This window comes from Macrobrachium nipponense, chromosome 21 (genome assembly GCF_015104395.2).
Source record: "Macrobrachium nipponense isolate FS-2020 chromosome 21, ASM1510439v2, whole genome shotgun sequence".
Taxonomy (NCBI): domain Eukaryota; kingdom Metazoa; phylum Arthropoda; class Malacostraca; order Decapoda; family Palaemonidae; genus Macrobrachium; species Macrobrachium nipponense.
In genome coordinates, this window is record NC_087212.1 from 57,120,884 (window position 1) to 57,141,556 (window position 20,673).

The window sequence follows — 20,673 nt, forward strand, 5'->3', positions numbered from 1 at the left end:
TATATTCTTATACTATTTCTATAACATCATATGCCCATACTTACAGTTACCTTTTTTCTTCTTTTCTCAGCATGCGCTAATGGTGTTCAGTGCCAAGAAAATTTTGAGAGGCATTACCTACTGTATAGTCATGAGGCCTGGGCCAAGGTGAGAGCTGATCCTGATAAAGATGACTTGGACAAGTTGCCAGACTTAGATGATCTAAAGTCTGAGAACGATGACTCTGGGTTTATAGATAAGGCTGTGCCAGGACCATCAGGCTGGAAGCCAAAGTTTAAACTAATAGATATAACATCAGATTCAAGTGATGTGGAAAGTCTACCGGAATTAAACCAGCCATTTAAAAAAATAAAGAAAGAGTTAGACTTGGAACCGCCTGATATTGATTTTTATGAAGAACCTCAAGGAGCCAGAGATATGGATGAGGTCACAGTTAAACATTCCCCCAGACCTTCTCAGACCAATTCTGTGGATGACAAGAAAACTGTAGTCTTTCCTCTTGATTCTCCTCATATATTTAACTTGTCCTTGAATGAGCATGACGACAAGTCTGATGGTTCCAGTAGCAGTAGAGAGACTCTTATGTATGAGGCAGAGCAGAATGAACATGAAGCAGCTGGTGTTGCTCAGTCTCAAGTTACAAAAAATACCACTTGCAGTTCTAGTGATGAGTCTCAAAGTCTCCTCCAGAATAAGGAACAGCCTCCAAGTCCGACAGTTGGTACTGCTGTGGAAGATGATTCAAGAATCGGGGAACCTGAAGAGCAAGATTTTGAAGATGACTTTGAATTACTTAATAAGTTAGTTGATGAAGCTGTTGACAAATATGTTGGAAAAGCCTTAGCTAATGCCAAAATTGAACACTTACATATCCACTATCATACAAAAGGTTTGTAATTTTTGTATTGTAGTTAAGTTTTATCATGAAATAATATTGTTAAAAGCAAAGTTTTATAAAATGCCTATTAGTGTCCAGTAATATTCATCAATTGGTATCTGTGAACCAATAGGAAACTGGTAAAGTAAGTAGTATTTTTTATACTAAAATTTTGTTCAGTTCACACCATCATGTAAATTAGCCAACATTTCTGGCCTTCGTGTATTCTAGTAACATCATTCTAGGATCAAAAGAGATTGTCTGCTAGCTGCACTGCTCAAGTCAGAAGTTGTGAACCTTTGGCAAGCCCCAAGCATTGATCTGCTCATGACTGACCACAAAAAACTCCCTGTTGACTGTGCTCCATGCCAGGATCACTGGCATGGATAGTTGATGTTTTTCTTCTATACTGCTAAAATCTAGACCAATGGTTTTTAACCTGTTTTGCCTTGTGCCCCCTCTGCATTTTGTTTAGATCCCACACCCCCCTACCCTTGAAATTTTTGCCAACTATAAACAGTACGTTGTCTATTTTTATATTATTCGTAAACAAGATTTAAAATTAAAATTGACTTATATTTTGAATTTTTGGCATATTTCGAGATAATGATTAGAAAACGTGAAAGCAATGATAATGTTTGTGGCAACTTTTCAATTAACATCACAAATTAGAGAAAATTATAGGCACCATCTGGCAACCTGGTACACACACACACACACACACACACACTTGTTCATATGTGGAACAAACCTTCAGTCGTAACAATAAGATAATCATCTAGCACTAGCTGGAAAACCAGTAAAAACAGAGTTTGTTAAACAAGGAATCTGTGGTATCGTCATTTTAAGAAGAACTGATCTAGACCCATGTTACATACATCTTTCAGTTTTCAGTACCATACTATACACTAGTAGAGAGGTTGTAGTGAAAAACACTTTTAATGTTACTTGCTAAATATATTGTAACATGTTTTTAAGTCTGCTTGTAGTTTGAAAATCAGATTGAAATGACATTTTTACACAGGATTTTATTTCCTCACATATGTGTATAAGTAGGAGTTCTGAGCGAATATTATGTAAATTTTATGCATAAAACAAATATATATGTATTATTATTATTATTCTGTTGAATAAAATGGCAGAATTCAGCTAATTATTCTTATAAATTATCTTTCCTATTTTTCTTATTACTCATATTGGGAATAATGCTGAAGGTGGTACATATATTTATTTAGAACAGGATTTATTGGTCAAAAACTGGTATTATCAGTATAGTACTGGTATTATCAGAATACTGGTTTATGGAAAGGCATTCCTTAGGTCCAGGTCAAGCAGGAGTCGTCGTCGGTTTGTCGGTGTTGGTATAATTCCATAAGCGAGGTCAATGTCAGGCCGGGGTTGTCTCTGGTATTCAGCTGGTATTAATGCTGGTGTAGCTCTGGCTTATCGCGACGTTTCAACCTTCTCGTAGGTCATCTTCGAGAAGGTTGAATTGTTGCGATAAGCCAGAGCTACACCAGCATTAATACCAGCTGAATACCAGAGATGACCTCGGCTTGACATTGACCTTGCTTATGGAATTATACCAACACCAACGACGACTCCTGGTTGACCTGGACCTGAGGAATGCCTTTCCATACACTAGTACAGGCAGTCCCCGGGTTACAACGGGGTTTCCGTTCTTGAGACACGTTGTAACCCGAAAATCATCATATGCCAGAACATCACCAAAAATGCTAAGAAAACCTTACTTTTGATGCTTTGGGTGCATTGAAAACTATGTAAACTGCATTCTTATTGCATATTGCATAAAAAAAACCTTCAAATATTGATTATTTTGCATTTTTGGTGTCATATTTCTTCTGCCAAATGAGCATTGTAGGCGTCGTAACCCTAATATAATTTCTGATGAATACAATTGGAAAGCGCCTTAACCTCGGAACGTTGTAAGCCGAACCCGTCATAACCCAGGGACTGCCTGTATTCTGATAATACCAGTATACTGATAATACCAGTTTTTTACTAATAAATCCTGTTCTAAATAAAAGTACCACTTTCAGCATTATTCATAATATGAATATTGGCCAATTATTAAGAAGTATTGCTGAGCCAGAGAAAAGTAGAAAAAATAATATATAAGATTAATTTGCAGAATTCTGCCATTTTATTCAACAGAATTTGTTTAAAAGAGGGTCTTCTTCCAAAATATTATTATTATTATTATTTTGTGTGTGTGTGTGTGTGTGCACGCGCGCGCTCTATCACAGTCCTCCAATTCGACTGGGTGGTATTTATAGTGTGGGGTTCCGGGTTGCATCCTGCCTCCTTAGGAGTCCATCACTTTTCTCACTATGTGTGCCGTTTCTAGGATCACACTCTTCTGCATGAGTCCTGGAGCTACTTCAGCCTCTAGTTTTTCTAGATTCCTTTTCAGGGATCTTGGGATCGTGTCTAGTGTTCCTATGATTATGAGTACAATTTCCACTGGCATATCCCATATCCTTCTTATTTCTATTTTCAGATCTTGATACTTATCCATTTTTTCCCTCTCTTTCTCTTCAACTCTGGTGTCCCATGGTATTGCAACATCAATGAGTGATACTTTCTTCTTGACTTTGCCAATCAACGTCACATCTGGTCTATTTGCACGTATCACCCTATCTGTTCTGATACCATAGTCCCAGAGGATCTTTGCCTGATTGTTTTCTATCACTCCCTCAGGTTGGTGCTCGTACCACTTATTACTGCAAGTTCTGAACAAGCTAATGAGTTCACAGGTTCACAGGATGACTTTGGTAGTCCCACTGTGGCCTCAGGCAGAATGGTTCCCAGATCTGCTGTCATTGTTGTCAGAGGTTCCGAGGGAGATTCCCCCTTGGCTACATCTCCTGTGTCAGCCCCATGTGGAAAGGTTCCACCGGTCAGTAGAATCCCTGTCTCTTCACGGTTGGAGGCTATCAAGTATCTCCTCTGAGCGAGAGGGTTTTCTCAGAGAACAGCAGGGCATATATCCAGCAGTCTCAGAAATTCTACCTTCCGGTTTACCAAGGCAAATGGGCGATCTACTGTGATTGGTGTCGTAAAGGGGTTTTTTCTCACCTCTATTCAGCGAATGGCAGACTTTTTTACCTTCCTCAGAGGTGAGAAACGTTTGTCCGTTTCTGCCATCAGAGGCTACAGGGCGGCCCTGAGTTTGGTGTTACGCCTTAGAGGTATTGACATCTCCTCTTCCTGGGAACTTTCCTTGCTAGGTAAGGGGTTTGAGCAGTCAAGTTCTCCTAGAGAGCTCAAGCCTCCAACGTGGGATGTTTCCTTGGTTCTCAAGAGCTTCACTAAGAGTCCATATGAGCCCTTGCGTCGCTCATCTGACAGGAACTTGACGCTCAAGACAGTTTTCCTTGTGGCCTTGGCATCTTCTAAGAGGGTAGGAGAGCTCCAGTCTGAGCTATGACGTGAAGCACACCAGGGGTTGGGTGTTGGTGTCCTTTGAATTAGTCCGGGAATTTGTGGCCAAGACCCAAAATCTCTCTGTGCTTGATGACAGGTTCACTTCATTTTCCATTCCATCACTGAATGACTTTTTGGGTGGTGATGCTCAAGAGCTTTTGTTGTGCCCTGTCCGGGCCCTGCGTTGCTATCTTAAAAGGGCTCGGCACCTTAGACCAGGCTGCCACAGATTTTTTTTTAGCACAGGCCGTACGAAGAAAGAGGTGTCTACGAATACTATCTCTTTTTGGATACGGGGAGCCATCAGACAAGCATACTTGACCCTTTATGATTCCACCACCACGTCTGTGCAGGCTAGAGCGCATGACGTTAGGGTTATTGGTCCCTCTATGGCTTTCAAAAAGAACTTGGCTGTACATATAGTGGTGAGCGCTGATACTTATTTATGCCAGTCCATATTCACCTCTTTCTATCTTAGGATGCTGCCCACAGATCTACAGACACGTTTTCCCTGGGTCCTGTGGTGGCTGCCCAACAGGTTGTGTAACACATAGTTGCCCTTAACAGGGCGCTTTTGTATCTTACCTAAGATGATTGTGTTGATGAGAGAATGAGTGAGTTGGCTGGTCTCCTTTCTCTTGTACCTTTCCTTCTTCCTTCGGGCGGGTTAAGGAATAGACACGTCATTCGCTGGACTGGTCTGATGCAAGTGAGTAAGGTAGTCATACTGATAGTGTGGTCGCTTAATATACAAATATCAAACCCTCTATTCGGTAGCATATGCTCCACTCCTTGGCAAGGATGAGTTGGGAGTAGTACAAACCCAGGTGTATTGGTTTGCTGTTGGACAGTCAATGTTTCTCTTTGGTTCCCTATACAATGGTTTTCCCATATATCATTGTATGTCACTCAGGGTCTGAGTGGTTAGATATCAATTTATCTAGCTTCTCAACCAGCTTCAGTCCCTCTCCAGAAGTAATTTCTTCAGGAAGCTGGACTGGTGGGTAGACCCCCAAGCAGTTTAGGATGTCTTGTACCCCCCTCCAAGTATGAGTCTATACTATTGTTAAGACCGAAGGTTTGTCGCGTATGAACAAATGACAAATTTTCTAAGACAATTTGTATTTTTCATAGCTACAAACCTGAGGTCTTAACTTTATACTGCCCACCTCTAGCCACCCCTCTGTGTGTTAAGACATCTTGAGTTGGGAAAGACTGACGCGGTGGCGCAGGTGAGTGGTCCTTGACCACTCTTCACCCGATCTACGCATGTGTTGCCAGATATCACAAGATTCCTTGCTTTCATCTGTTTTTTAACCGGATCCAGCTAGGCGCTAGAAATTATGCTATTGTTAAGACCTCAGGTTTGTAGCTATGAAAAATACAAATTGTCTTAGAAAATTTGTCATATTATTATTATTCAGTATAGATGAAACCTATTCATATGGAACAAACCCACAGGGGCCATCGAATTTGAAATTCAAGCTTCCAATGAGTATGGTGTTCAATAGGAGAGGTAAGAGAAAGTAAAAGGAAATACAGAAAGAATAGATACCATTTGTTAAAAAACACAAAATGAATTGATTAATAGATAAAATTGTTTTAAAATGCAAGATGAATACTATTAGGGTTGTCAGATTTATAGTTTCCCTCCCAAAGTTTATCAAAATAATTTGCTCAACTTTTGTTTTTGCAGGTGGTCAAAATAGCATCCTTAATTACTTCAAACCTGTTAGTTCTAACTCCTCTTCAGAAAAGACACCTAGCTCTAGTTCTCAGAGCACCAAAATGACAAGCAGTAGTAAGTATTGTGTGACAAGCAGTAACAAGTAGTGCCTAAGTTATATCCTAACTGCTATCTGTAAGGGGAAACAAGGAAAGTAGTACTTGGGGAGTATGTACAAAGAAAATTTTCAGTTTTATTTTGCTTTGGGTTGTGATGACAGTTGTAAGTATATTTTGTGTATGCCAGTTACTCAGCCATATACAACTTTTTCACTTGATTGCTTCATTTATTCAGAATTAAGAAATATATGAAATATTCTCTGTGTGTTAGAAGGATTTGCTCTTAAATTAGAGTTATAGTAATTTAACTAGGCATAGTTTAAGAAGTTGAGCAGATACTAAGGAAGATACCAGTTCAAAGCTAATTGGGTAAATGTTGATTCAGTTACTGTTCAGTGTTTTAGTTGTATTAGGTTCCTTTTATTGTAGTAGACTGTAAGTGTATCAGTCAGTGCTTGTTATATCATGAAATTTCTAACTTTTGCTGAATTGAATTTCAGGGACACAAAACTCAGTTAACAAGAAATCTTCAAGTACACAGAACTCAGTTAACAAATCTTCAGGGGATGAATGGAAGACTCTAATGTCTAAGATGCAAAACAATGCAAAGAAGGCTGTTAACAATCTAGGCACAGTGGTATGTTATGCAAAATACTGGATTTACCTGTTTTATTTTTATTTTATTGCTTGACTGTATGTCAGTCTTATTTCAAAATATTTTAAATTTAAAAGTTATTGTTAGAGCTGCATTTTATTTATGGAAATTGTTTGCATATTGTGTGTGCTTGTAGGAAGGATTTGAAACAGTTCGAGATGTGGAGATAAATTAAAGGTTAATGTAGTTGAAAGAATAGGTCCTATAATTTTGAGATGACTTTATGTAGAAAGGTAGAATAACAGGAGTGTAAACAAATGTATGATGTAGAAGTGTTAGGACTGAAAAAGGGAGAACAGTACACACAGTGAAAAAACAGGTTGTGACGTAGGAAAAATCTGTTTTAGGTTGCCACTGCTCATCCTCAAAGGAATTATACTCTCATGGACCCCCCAGGGCTCCATAAGACATACCAAGCAATTACAAAGAATTCTCTTATACTGTAGTTGGTTTCTGCCAGAATGGTGCTTGTTGGCACAGTGATAGAATATAAAGGACTCAGGACAGGAGGGCTCTATCTCCTATCATACAACAATTGACTCAGCTTTCACTGTCTCACCTGCTCAGATGTGGCAACAGCATCAGTCAGCAGCCATCTTCATTACATGCCATGTCTGTCCATGATAAATGTTCGCTCCAGCCCCATGCCTTTTCGTCAGGGAAAGTGGGTGGGTTTGAGGATTCACAACTTTGGGGTAGGGTCCAGAAGTATTGTAAGAGATTTACTTGAATTAATTTTGCAGGAAAATATTCATATGGCTCAAATGTGCCATGAATAACAGATTGGCAACTCTTTAGGCCTCAGCTCAGTGCATAGGTGGATTGACAGTTGTCATTAAGATTTTGTGGTGAAATGTAATGTTGCTAATCCCTGAACTCCCTAGGCCAGTATTTCATGTCTGATCTCCTTAGCCCAGTACCTCATGTGCTGATTCTGATAATTCAAGCTACATTTGAGATTCAAGTGTACAGTGTAAAATACCTAAAAATTCCTTGACATAGGAGGACACATCTCACCAGTTGGAGTTCTGGGAAATGGAAGTGGAAGTTGGGGAATTTGCAGATTCTGAAAGTGAAAATGACAATGGCAAAAGTAGTATTAATTTTACTGGATTTCCAGCTGACGCTAGAAGGTTATCTTAATGTTAAGACCTCAGGTCTGTTAGTTATGAAAAATAAAAATGATTACAAATTTGTCATATTGGAATGCTTAGAGGAGTTAAAAATTGATGATGATCCTGATGATGCAGCATATCAGCAAGAAGACCATAGTGATAGTGATGAAGTGGAGAGACTAATGGGAAGGAGGTATTTTTGCAGATGTGATACTGTAAGCACTCAACCTTGCCTAGAGTTTAAGAAAATGATGACTGAACAGTTGGAGATTACATGCATATGTATTTTCATTTGCCAATATTTCCAGAGCCTATGCCTTGTGATTGGTACCAGGTTCATTACAGATTTTTACATTTTCAGATAATGGTTTGAGAGACCCACATTCCAAGGACAGTCTGTGGGTAATAAGGAACATTATGCAACAAATACTGGAATGATGCTTTATCCATTTCAGAAACTTGATAAAGTTTTGTATTATTTCAAAGGGCACTGTTTTCAAACATTAGATCAAAGAGGCACTGATTTGTTATTAAAACATACCTAATCTGTGACTGTAAAACTTGGTATTTAATGGATACTGTTATCTATTTCAGAATGGATGTAAAAATTATTAATATAATGGTTTCATAACAAAAAAAAAATAGACCTGTTCTCCAAGGGAAATTAAGCCTCCTGCATGGTATATTTCACTTGTCCCTAAGAGTTTCACTAGAGCTCCTTACGAACCCTTAGGGCGTTCCTCAGACAGAAACTTGACGCTGAAGGCAGTTTTCTTTTTAGCTTTGGCTTCCTTGAAGAGGATAGAAGAGCTTCATGGCCTTAGTTATGATGTGAAACATACCAGGGGTTGGGGGTCGGTGACCTTCAAATTTGTCCCGGAGTTCGTGGCCAAGACCCAGAATCCCTCGGTACATGACGACAGATTCCTTACTCAAACTCCTTCCAGATTCATGTAACAAATCAGGAACACCATCGGTGAAGCGATCATGTACGTGTACGTCAGGCAAAATGTGTACGCGTTCACGTGAGGGACAATGTACACGATCTTGTGACAATACGTGGGCGTGTCCGCGAGACATTGATCGTGCCCTGTCATGAGACACTGAACGAGAATGAAGCGAGTTCTTCGGAGAAGAACGAGTCTCAGGGACAAGCATCCTCCCAGGAGAACGAGTAATCTGTCCTTGGATTACGTCTTTGTCCTGTAGCACCTCCACTTCTGCAACTTTGGACTCCTTGATTGGAGCCTCATCATCCTTACCGAGTGCCTCAGCGGCGTGGTTGGTATGGTATTAGCGTCCCACCTCGGTGGTTGCGGGTTCGATTCTCGGCCATTCCATTGAGGAGTGAGAGATGTGTATTTCTGGTGATAGAAGTTCACTCTCGACGTGGTTCGGAACTGAGGAAGAGGATGTGGGAGCAACTTCAACCACATCCTCACATACACGAAGGCCAGAGCTTCGATCGTGTACAGACGACCAAGGCTCAACACTCCTACAGTCATGAACACGTCGAAGTGTAGGTATGCGAGCGTGAATAGACAACGATGTCAGGCTACTAGCGACTTTGTGTAGCAGACGACGAGGAAGACTCCTTCTTGCAGGAACTCCTGCCAGAATCTCAAATGTTATTCCAAGATGTAGGGGCAGGAGAAGAGCTTATCTTGGCAGGACAACCATGTTCGAGAGGAGAAACACGGACATGAGGAGGAGAAGGTGAACCACTCCCTCTACTCAGAGAAAGAGAAATCACAAAGTTCTTAACTCTCCAACATCTGATGCGAGGACTTCCTTTCCACAAGATCTCTTCACGACAGGGGGTAGGAGGTGAGGCCTTCCGCTTCTGCACATTCTCCTTTACAGCGAACGCCGATAACTTCTCATCCAAAACAGAGTCCAGCTGCTTGAAGAACGCCTGAAACAAGGCCTCTTGACAGATCGGCGAGTGCGGAAGAGGCGCCATAACAGGTAACGATGACATCACAGCGACGGGAGGGTGAGCGGCTGCTACTACTGACATCATGGACCGAGAGGATGCTGGGAGTGACATCACGCTCTCTATATGAGCAGAGCTAATCGATGGCCCCTCTAGCAGAGTTGACTCGCAATATGGCTGCCCATGCAACCCAGCATAGAAGAGGCCAGGAGAGGCGGGAGGACAGCGGGAGCTTGGGGAGGGTGGGAGCTGGACTCCATGAAATGTGTTAGCAAGCCTTCCAAGGAGGGAGCTCCCCGTAGCCCAAGCGATGCCCAAACCGCTGCCATTTTGGAAGACTCCGAATCTGAAAGGCAAGATTGTGATGAGGAAGCCTCCCCACTTTCGGGATGAGCATTGGAACCTGAAGGAGAAGGGGTAACATTACACAAAACATCAGCCTGTGGCACTCCCGATACTTCCATCGACAAATCAATGGAAGAAAAGGAACAAGAGAATTAGTTACAAACAAAGGAAAAGTAGCTGACAACTCGTTATTTGTAGGAGAAGCAAAGCCCTCCCAAATAGGGACAAGGATTTATTATAGTACAAAAGATACATCTGCACCTACTGCAAGTGGCGTGCGTGTCCGTTACCACAGACACTAAAAACCTCGAGCAAGGAAATCCTCGGATGCCTGGACACATACGTTGGCAAGGACAAGTAGTTCCAGAGGAAGCCATAATCCAAAACACAAACTCTTAATCACACTGGAAAGAAAGAACATGGGCAAAACACAACCAGCTTGGGAGGAGAGCAAAGCATAAGCATCTACTCTCCAAGGTGGTTAGGAAAAGACTGGGTATCACGAGTTTAGATGTGGCCTTCGACCAGATCTCACCTCGTATGCGCAGGCGTTTCCGGTTTACCAGCTGCACTTGGAAATATCCTATTGTCAAGACCGAAGGTTTGTTAGCTATGAAAAATACAAATTGATTCTAAGATTTGTCATTTTCTCTCATTCTATTTTGGATTCTCATTTCTCAAGGAGTCATTGTACATTATATACAAATACAGTTATATCTTATCCATTACAAAGTATAGTATGTAATTTGCAAATCACAATCTGTATACATAGATTAATTTAGTCATACCACATAAATATTCAAATGGCTTTACATTTGCAAATTTAACAATTATTTTCCTTGATTTCTACCAATTCTTATCACTTAGAATTCATTTAGAACTAAATCACTTTTCGTTTTTCATATGCTCAACCCTTTCCATTATGAAAGGAAGACCACCATATAGTATATATCTTTTAGAAAATAGTGCACTGACATTCTGAAATGATAATTCCCTGCATAGTAATTCCAACTTTTGTTGAACAAGAACAGTTATAAAAATGTCACCAAACCATCATAAAACCCCTGCTCAATCATTGAGTTCTGGATTTGCCCAATGCATCCATGGACAGTCTCACTAGGATAATCAGTGTCTCTTCTAAGAACCCAAGCCCATTATTATTTTAGAGTGGGAAAGTTCAATGAATGTACTCTCCTTCCTGCCTTTCTAATTATTGAAGCAAACTCCAGGCCAAAGTACATGTGGAATGGATTTGATACATATATAACGAGCAACTAGTCCAGGAATATGTTGCCATCTGCCCATTTTTATAACAAGGAAAAACGGAAAAGAAAGAACTTATTCTAAACCCATTACTTAGTAATAGCTGGTATATTTACCAACCTACTTGAAATATCTTTCAGGAAATGTCATGGTTCTTTGAACAGGTTCTTTGAACAGGTTCTTTGAACACCTTCCTCACTAAGTTTAATGTCTGTCTGTATACATAGGTTGTTTCAGCCCAGGGTCCTGCTACCCTGGTCAAGCTTCTAACCAGAGAGTTGGGAGGCTGAGTCATGTAATCTTTGATTGCATGTGCAATCGGGAACATGGTAATTTTGGATGGGATCCAACTCCAGTCAGTTGGGGGGACTATCCCACTCCTGAAGACTCCACATAAAATGCAGTGTTTGTATCCACATAGAGACATAAATTTGTGAAACAATTTATATTGTGCGTTGGTATACAAACCAAAAAAGCTTTTTATGACTAACCCACCTTAGCCACCCCACTTTGTCAGTGTAACTCAAGGAAAAAATGTCATAATGGCACAAATAGTAGGGATAGCTCTCTCTCTCTCTCTCTCTCTCTCTCTCTCTCTCTCTCTCTCTCTCTCTCTCTCTCTCTCTCGTCTCTCGTCATCTCTCTCTCTCTCTCTCTCTCTCTCTCTCTCTCTCATTTCCACCATGGTATACCCTAGTTTCCAAGTTCACAGCCAGATCACTCATCCGCAAAGAAGACCCTCCCTGTAAATGCTTTGATTTGCATACCTAGGAAATACAGTAGTGCCTCAGGATACGAAATTAATCCATTCCGAAGTGGCCTTCATAACCTGATTTTTTCGTATCTCGAACCACGTTTTACATGTAAATTGTCTAATTCGTTCCAAGCCCTACAAAAACACCACAGTAAATTTTATAATAAAGCTAAATTGACCAATAAACAATGAAATACAACAATTTGGACCATTCAATACCTAACCTAACTGTGACTGACCTGTAAATAAAGTGTATTAGTGTACATAGTACAAGAAATACTGTACGTACATATGTAGTGCTACGTCTATAGAACGCCTCGCCTTCCCAGCAGAGTTTTAGTTATGTTTAATTATAAAAGTAGCAGCCATGCCGTCTCCTGAAGCTACTGTTGTTGGGAGAGTGGGGATGTCGTAGGAATGATATTTCCAGTCTGACGGAAGCTTAGGGTAAGAGAGGCAGGTCACAAGAGTAGCTAGGCTTCGAGATGGATTTTAGGGACTTCTACAATAAGACCTATTTTCCTTCCCAATTTGCTGGCGTTGTGTTTACCACCTTTCAGGCAATGCTCGAGGCGGTTTTTGGAAGCCCCGTGATTCGAAAGCAAGCAGTATCGCTCTCAGTCGGCTGCGAGACGTGATCTCGGACAGAGGTCAAATGGCCAGCCTCCCAAAATTAGGCCTACCCACGACGCACTGGTGGACACGAACCCCAGACCTGAACAGAGGTCAGGCCGCATTCTTCTACAAGGATACACAGAATATTGCATAAAGATTCCATGAGTCACGTGCCGTCTCTGCCCGCAAGTGTGCATTAACCCAAGTGAATGAAAATCAGCTTGAATTGAATGAGACTATAAGCCCCAACGTGGGGGCCAATATCATTTAACTTTTCTCCAGGCCAGCACGGGCCTTTCTGTAAATAAATAGTTTTAAAGTAACGAGCTGAGTTTTCTGGCGACCTTCCCTCTAAAGAAAGTTTACGGTAAGTTCAAGCAATTCCCTCTTGAAATCCCTAAATTACTTCCGTTTACGTATCTAGTCTCTCTCAAGGCTCTATATACGTAAAATTGTCGACCTCGCCGAGGATCGAATCCGGGCTTGCTTAAAAAAGCTTGTAAATCGCGTTATCGTTGTAAAACGTAAAACGTGTAAAATTATTTTACAAAAAGTAAATCAAGCACACTTGCAGGGAAAGAAGACACACTGACTCACGGTAAGGTATTCCATTCATTAATATGATTATTCTATAACCAATGTTAGCTTAAGGTACGTTTAAGTATTTTTATTGTAGAAGTGTTTAAAAGAGCGTAGGTAGAAATCTTATTATTGTAACGGCGAACGCGCCAGAGCTTTATTTTAGCGGCGAGCAAACAATTTGCCCCGCGAATTCTCTGTTACTTTGTGCTGTCCTCGTCGGACGAGACAGAGCACGTGTGTAGAATAGATGCCAGAAAGAACCAGATCAAAACTAGGAAGTGCTTTGCCAGGGTTTATTGCTGTGTTTGAAAGCCTAGCTAGTTAGGAGTGTTTTACTAATAGTTACGGCAAAAGAAGTGTACAATTCTTTTGTCTGTGATATGTTAGGGTATCCATTTTTAACTTAGTTTTCATTCCAAGTGTTGGTAACCGCTACCTCTCAGCTTGAATTCAGCTTAGAGCTCTCTCGCGCCTGCGCGGTCTCAACCAGCCTTCGTCTCATTCACAGCGGCAGCCATGTTTGTTTTCTCTTTCAACATTATCTAAACAATTTAAGCAAAGTAACGTAAGTCTCGAAGTTTTAACGTAAATAATATCGATCTCGGTACTAGTATCTATCGTCCTGCCAGAGAAATTAACGTAATTCGCCTTGAATAAGAAAGTAGAATTTTGTGTTGTAAATTGCCTTCGCATTTACAGAGAATCAGCTGATTCGCCATCAATGCTAGCACACCGTGGTGCTAACTCGCTCTTCTCGCCTCACGTGTTTCACCTCGCATCGCTCACTCGCGCGCTGAGCGAAAATTTCATTTCACTTAACGTAACCTCATTTACAATTGTTTGCTAACATCGTTTTCAAATCCTTACCGTAATTTTTCACTTGTCCTTACGTAAAGTTAACGTAAATCTTAAAAGTAGAGTCACTTGCAAGAATTGTTAACGTAAAACGCGTCTTTGTAAATTTCATATTGAAACGCAAATCATTTCATAAGCGCGAGCCGCTACTAGTAACGTAAAAATCGTTCACCACGAGCGCGTTATCATTTTCATAAAATGTTATCCAAAGCAATTCTTTCACAAAAAACGTTAACGTAAGTAGATAATTTAACGCAAGTTGCGTCATATTAAACGAACATTAGTAGTTCAATTCAAATATAAGGGAGTTCATTCATATATCATTTTTCACCCTCTCCGAGAGAGAGAGAGAGAGAAAACCAGAACACAGTATTCACGAAGCCAAGAGTACTACATCTTACCATTAATTATAGCATGCCGAATTAACCTTATTTTAGTCTCTTGTGTCTTTCATTTACACAGCGTGATACGTACGCGCATGTGTCCAGTGCAGTTTGCAAACATTTATTTGTTTCATTTATCGAGTACTTCAGCGAGTGACTGAGCATTTCTAAAATTTTCATTACCTGTCGTTGCCCGAGTGGTCTTTTCATTTTCTTTATCACGAAAGACTTGCGTATACCGCAAGCACAATTCGCACAGTGTGCCACGCCAATTCATTACTTCCAGACAGGGAAGTCATTACCAGTTTAGGACTGGCCACCACCAGTGCACGTCAGGTCTTATCATTTTACAGTGCCACTAATTCTTGACACTGTTCACCGACTGGCCGCTGAAGTACTCCCACCTTTTACTTTCTCTCCTCCACCATTACACTCTGCCCCGAACAGAGTGCCATTTCACTTCGGTATACTTGAGTATACTGCGTGTAGTGTCCGGGACACACCAGCACGATACCAGTGCTCAAAGGAACGCCTCCTCATAAGTGCCATTGCACCTGTACAGGCCGTACAGGTAGCCATTCTACCTGCGTGTCCGTCCTGCGGAACGCCCCTTAGTGTGACGTGCGCCGCACACGCCATTTGATTTGTCCGCCTCATCAGAAGGTGCCACTCCCCAAAGTGCCACCGAGCACCCAGTCTTTTCACTTTTCATTACCACATTGCAGAACCCATTTCCAAGTGAGTGCCACTTTCCACAATAGGCACTCCTATTCCATTCAGTACCCTTTCCTGGCCATTATTTTCATTTTCTTCCGAGCCTCTACTGTAGCCTAAGGGAAATGTCTTCCCCTGCTTCCCGTGACTTCTTTGCCAGAGAGCTAGAGAAGCTCGGAGCCCTCATAACTCTGGGCAGGGAGGCTGGTTACACTGGACCAGCCCTTGACCAGTGGATAAAGACGCAGCAGGCTGCCGCGCGCCTGCAAGAAAAGGAAGAAAGGGAAAACCAGAGAAAAGCCGGAGAAGCAGAGAGAAAAGAAAGAGAAGCAGAAAGGAAGGCAAGGGAAGAGGAGCGAAAGCATGAGCTCGCTCTCAAGGAGAAGGAACTCGACATCAAGCGGGAGAAGGCCCGTAAGGAGAGTATCCTAGCTCAGCCCATCTACCAGCTTCCAGCCCTGTACCCACTGTCTCTCTTAGTCCCGCCGTCTCTGGTCAGCCTGACATCCTTTCTATTTGTGAGCCTGGTCCTGATCCAGTGCCGGAGATAGAAATTCCTGCCGCATCCTGCCAGCCTTTTACCTTTTTACCGCCTACCTCCGTCCCTTTTGGAGACGGTAAAGCCCCACCAGTTGACCCCGTACTTGTTTCCGAGGGTGATCCAACAGAGGACGTTTCACCTGTGCCAGAGCACACTGCCAGCCTTGGTGACTCCACAGATTCGCAACCTGTGGGGCCATCTCGGTCTTATCATCCAGTGCCACGGAAGAGGTTCTGGAACACGTTCTGCCGAGACTGTGGCCGCAAGGGTCACATGTCTGCCAACTATGGAGGGTGCGCAAATTTTAATATTCCTGCCATCGCAATGGCCGTCACCAATCCTTCTTCACTAGGACCCCCAGCTAAGGGCCCTATAACAGTCGCACCCCTCCAAAGCCATTATCCGCCAAGCCACGTCAGAGCCTACGACGACTCTGGCGCTCAAATCTCCCTGATACGGGAAGATCGAATCCCCCGAGGGGCTAATATTGACAGACGTCAATTGATAACTATTGAAGGCATCAATCACATTAAACTGATCCTTCCGACCGTCCAATTGAGGGTCACCAGACCTCACTTCTCCAAAGAATGTACTCTTGCAGTTGCAAGCTACATCCCAGGAGGTTACGACCTCCTCCTAGGGCAAGACATGAAGTCTCCCTCACCGTTCAAGAAGCCTAGGGGTCCTAACCCCACAACAAATCACTCCAAGGCAAGGAGTCATCGAAATTCTACTTCCTCTAGGAAGTATGTCCACAACAGTCTCCCCCGTTACCAGGAGGGAGATTGACCATTTATCGCAGTTCCGTTGCAAAACCTGTAACGTAATAGGGCACTCTACTAATTGGCCTAGGTGCCCTAGCAAACTACCAGCAGCGGACACTGTCCATTTTCCACAAGGCCTAGCCTTCAACAAGAGACAGGAGCCTCTGTCTCCCATTTCCAAGGGCACGCTGAGAGGTATTGCACCTCCGGTACCCGTCACAGGTCCAGTCGACCTCAACTCTCTGCCAGTGCCACTTGGCAGCACTGAGCAGTGCCAAGCTCCGTCCAGCCTGGACGTAGAGCCACCACCGAACTTGACCTCTGCGCCTGGCCCCGAGCTAGCGCCGGCGCCTAACCTTATCAAGGATCCTCCTACAGGAGATCCTCCAACAGGCCTGGAGCTTACCACAGCCCATGGCCAATCACTAGTTCCTTCTTCTTCATCCTTACCTCTGTCGCCCGAGGATGAACCTCCGGCAGACCTTACCTTTGTACCTCCTCTGGAAAACCAGGAACTGCCCGACCAGGAGTCAGCCTGGAGTTTTCCCCTCACGACGGTTGCCGCAGCAGCCGGAGTGAGGGCCTCCCTGCAGTAGGTTCCACCTCTACGACGGTTGCTGCAGAGACCGAAGTAGGGTGTTCTCCTGAAATCCTTCAGGCTACCGCTGCCTCAGCTCCTGCCGGCGTTTCTGGCCTTTCCCCAGAGTCGTTGCCTCCGTCTACTCCTAGGACTGGTATAGCCAGGTCCTGGAGGAATAATAAGAAGAAGAAGGGACGTCATTAACATACTAACAAAAGAGCCACATGCTCTCCTTGACACCTGTGCCTGAGGTACAGTGTCACATTCATTTGCAGAATGATCCTGGCACCTACCCAGAGGGTAGCCAGCCCGATCTCTGCCAGTAGCACTAACCCTCTAACCCCTAGCCACTGTAATACTAACCCTCACTTATAATTACCTCATTGCATTTCCCTCCTGGTAAATTAACCACTCATCATCCCCAACGCATCATTACCTCTCATTATGTATTTTAACAGTTCCGTCGCTGAACTACTGCTGTGCGTACCACACTCTGGAATGATTGCGTCTTCATTTAACTGTATTGAGTAGGTTAGGCTAATGATTTAGTACCAGGGCATTAGGTTAGTAGCAAGTAGGAATTTTCAGTAAACCTTATCTAGGGGTAGAGTAGACTGTCGTCACAAGGACAACCTGTGTAGTTATTTACATATTAGGCTAGACTACATCACTATATTAAGTTAGTACACTTAGCATCTTTGCCTATAAGTTAGGTAGGCCATTGTAGTCAGCCGTATCGCTGCTCAAAAACTTCAAGTTAGAGTAGGAGAACTGGGTTGTCGAGGCGATCAACTTATTTAAGCCAAGACCTTCACGCCCGAAAGGGAGTGAATGCCTTCTTAACAGGGGGAGCTGCTACGTCTATAGAACGCCTCGCCTTCCCAGCAGAGTTTTAGTTTATGTTTAATTAATAAAAGTAGCAGCCATGCCGTCTCCTGAAGCTACTGTTGTTGGAGAGTGGGGTGGGGATGTCGTAGGAATTGATATTTCCGGTCTGACGGAAGCTTAGGGTAAGAGAGGCAGGTCACAAGAGTAGCTTTAAGCCTTCGGAGATGGATTTTAGGGACTTCTACAATAACGACCTATTTCCTTCCCAATTTGCTGGCGTTGTGTTTACCACCTTTCAGGCAATGCTCGAGGCGGTTTTTGGAAGCCCCGTGATTCGAAAGCAAGCAGTATCGCTCTCAGTCGGCTGCGAGACGTGATCTCGGACAGAGGTCAAATGGCCAGCCTCCCAAAATTAGGCCTACCCACGACGCACTGGTGGACACGAACCCCAGACCTGAACAGAGGTCAGGCCGCATTCTTCTACAAGGATACACAGAATATTGCATAAAGATTCCATGAGTCACGTGCCGTCTCTGCCCGCAAGTGTGCATTAACCCAAGTGAATGAAAATTAGCTTGAATTGAATGAGACTATAAGCCCCAACGTGGGGGCCAATATCATTTAACTTTTCTCCAGGCCAGCACGGGCCTTTCTGTAAATAAATAGTTTTAAAGTAACGAGCTGAGTTTTCTGGCGACCTTCCCTCTAAAGAAAGTTTACGGTAAGTTCAAGCAATTCCCTCTTGAAATCCCTAAATTACTTCCGTTTACGTATCTAGTCTCTCTCAAGGCCCTATATACGTAAAAGTAGTAAAATGTAGAACCTTACCTTTCGAGTGAGGCGATCTTCGAAAGTGGTGACAGAGAAGGAGGACAAATGGCAGAAAACATGAACACTTAACTTTACGAAACACATTAAACAATGGCAGAAAACATTAACACTAAACTTTACGAAACACATTAACAAATGGCAGAAAACATTAACACTTAACTTTACAAAAAACTTAAAATTTTTTTTTTTTTTATTATACTTTACATTTTTTACAAAATTTCAATTTCTTCACTACCAAATGGATGCCCTTCCGTTTACGGAATTTATCAAACCACCCACGAGAAGCCTTGAAGTCTGGGGTTGCGTCTTCAGCCTGGGCAATCAGATAACCGAAAATAGTGGTGGCTTTCTGGCAGATTGCCGTCTCGGTTATCATATCGCCAGCGATTTCTTTGTCTTTAATCCATACAAGAAGCAGCCTCTCCATCTCATCATGCTCGTGGCTCCTCTGGTTGGACAAAATAGTCACGCCCTTGGAAGGTGTAACTGCTTTGATGGCTTCTTTCTCCTCAAGGATGATGCCTATCGTTGATGGATTTCGGCCATATTCCTTTGCGATCACACTCAACCGCATGCCAGCTTTATACTTCTTAATTATCTCCATCTTATTCTCCATAGAAAGCATTCTCTTCTTTCTGTGAACTTCAGCAACATTCTTGGGACCCATGGCTAATTAAGTTGATTAAGTCTACACACAACACAATAGAGTATACAAGTAGAAAGCAAAATCACTAACACAAATTTACATTAACTAACAAAATACGTATATGTGAACGAACGAATTCCGCATGCGTATGATAATGCTGATGCGACGAAGTGGCTGAACGACACCTTTACGTAGAGGGATGATGGGACAGATGCTGACCAATAGGAGAGCAGGATCTTACGGCGGTGACTAGCATCAGGAACCAATGGGAGAGTGGGAGGATGGTGGAGAGTCTACTCAGCTGGCGGCGTGCGAGTTTTAAAATTATTCTCGGTGGTCTGGGCGAATCTCAGGACTTTATAGTAACACCCTTACGTAACCTGAATTATTTTTATATGCAGAGGCAAAAAAATCTTCGTCTTTGCTTTCATAACCTGAATTTTTCGTAAGTTGGGACTTTCATATATTGAGGTTCCACTGTGTACAAAATTGCTTCCAAGATTTATTTCAGCTGGATTGTTTATATGGATTGGTTGTTTGTAACACTTGCATGTCATCAAATCCATTACTGTATGGTACTGTCAAAGTGTTCATGTGTTGTTTATCATTGTTAACATGGGTCTTTATATTTTCCCTTGCAGGTTCAGAATCCTCCACAGAAACAGGTGCAACAAACACAGTTCTATGGTGGTGGAGGAAACAGAACCTGCCCATTCTACAAATATATAACAGGTAGTACTCTAAAATTTAAAATGAGGCCTTAATTTTGTACATGAACTTTCCTGCCAGATATATACTTAGCTTACGTCTCTGACGTCACGACAGAATTCAAAACTCGCGGCAAATGCGACAGGTAGGTCAGGTGATCTACCCCACCCGCCGCTGGGTGGCAGGTGTATGAACCAATCCCCCTTTCTAGTCATAATTTTTCTGTCGCCGGTGTCGACTACATCTGTTGTCGATACCTCTCGATTTTGGATTATTACTCGTTTTCGCCCTGGATTGTTTCATCGGACTTTTGGTGAAGTACCTGCTCCTTGGCTTGGCATTTGCGATTTGTGGACTGGTTTTGGATTATTCTTTTGATTATTCTTGGAATTTCATTATGTCTGATTTAGAAATTAAGAAATCAACTATGTTCAGAGTTTGTTCTGTTA

At 42.4% G+C, this 20,673-nt stretch overlaps 1 protein-coding gene across 8 annotated transcripts in view; it reads left to right on the forward strand.

Moving 5' to 3' along the window:
- LOC135198046 (DNA cross-link repair 1A protein-like) overlaps positions 1–20,673 on the forward strand; it is a 113,627-nt gene that overhangs the window by 49,618 nt on the left and 43,336 nt on the right. For all 8 annotated transcript variants that reach the window (XM_064225432.1, XM_064225427.1, XM_064225428.1 and 5 more), the window contains exons 4-7: positions 71–889; positions 6,021–6,125; positions 6,610–6,746; positions 20,158–20,248. In XM_064225432.1, the coding sequence (XP_064081502.1) occupies positions 71–889; positions 6,021–6,125; positions 6,610–6,746; positions 20,158–20,248 (1,152 nt within the window). The remainder of the gene's footprint in view (positions 1–70; positions 890–6,020; positions 6,126–6,609; positions 6,747–20,157; positions 20,249–20,673) is intronic.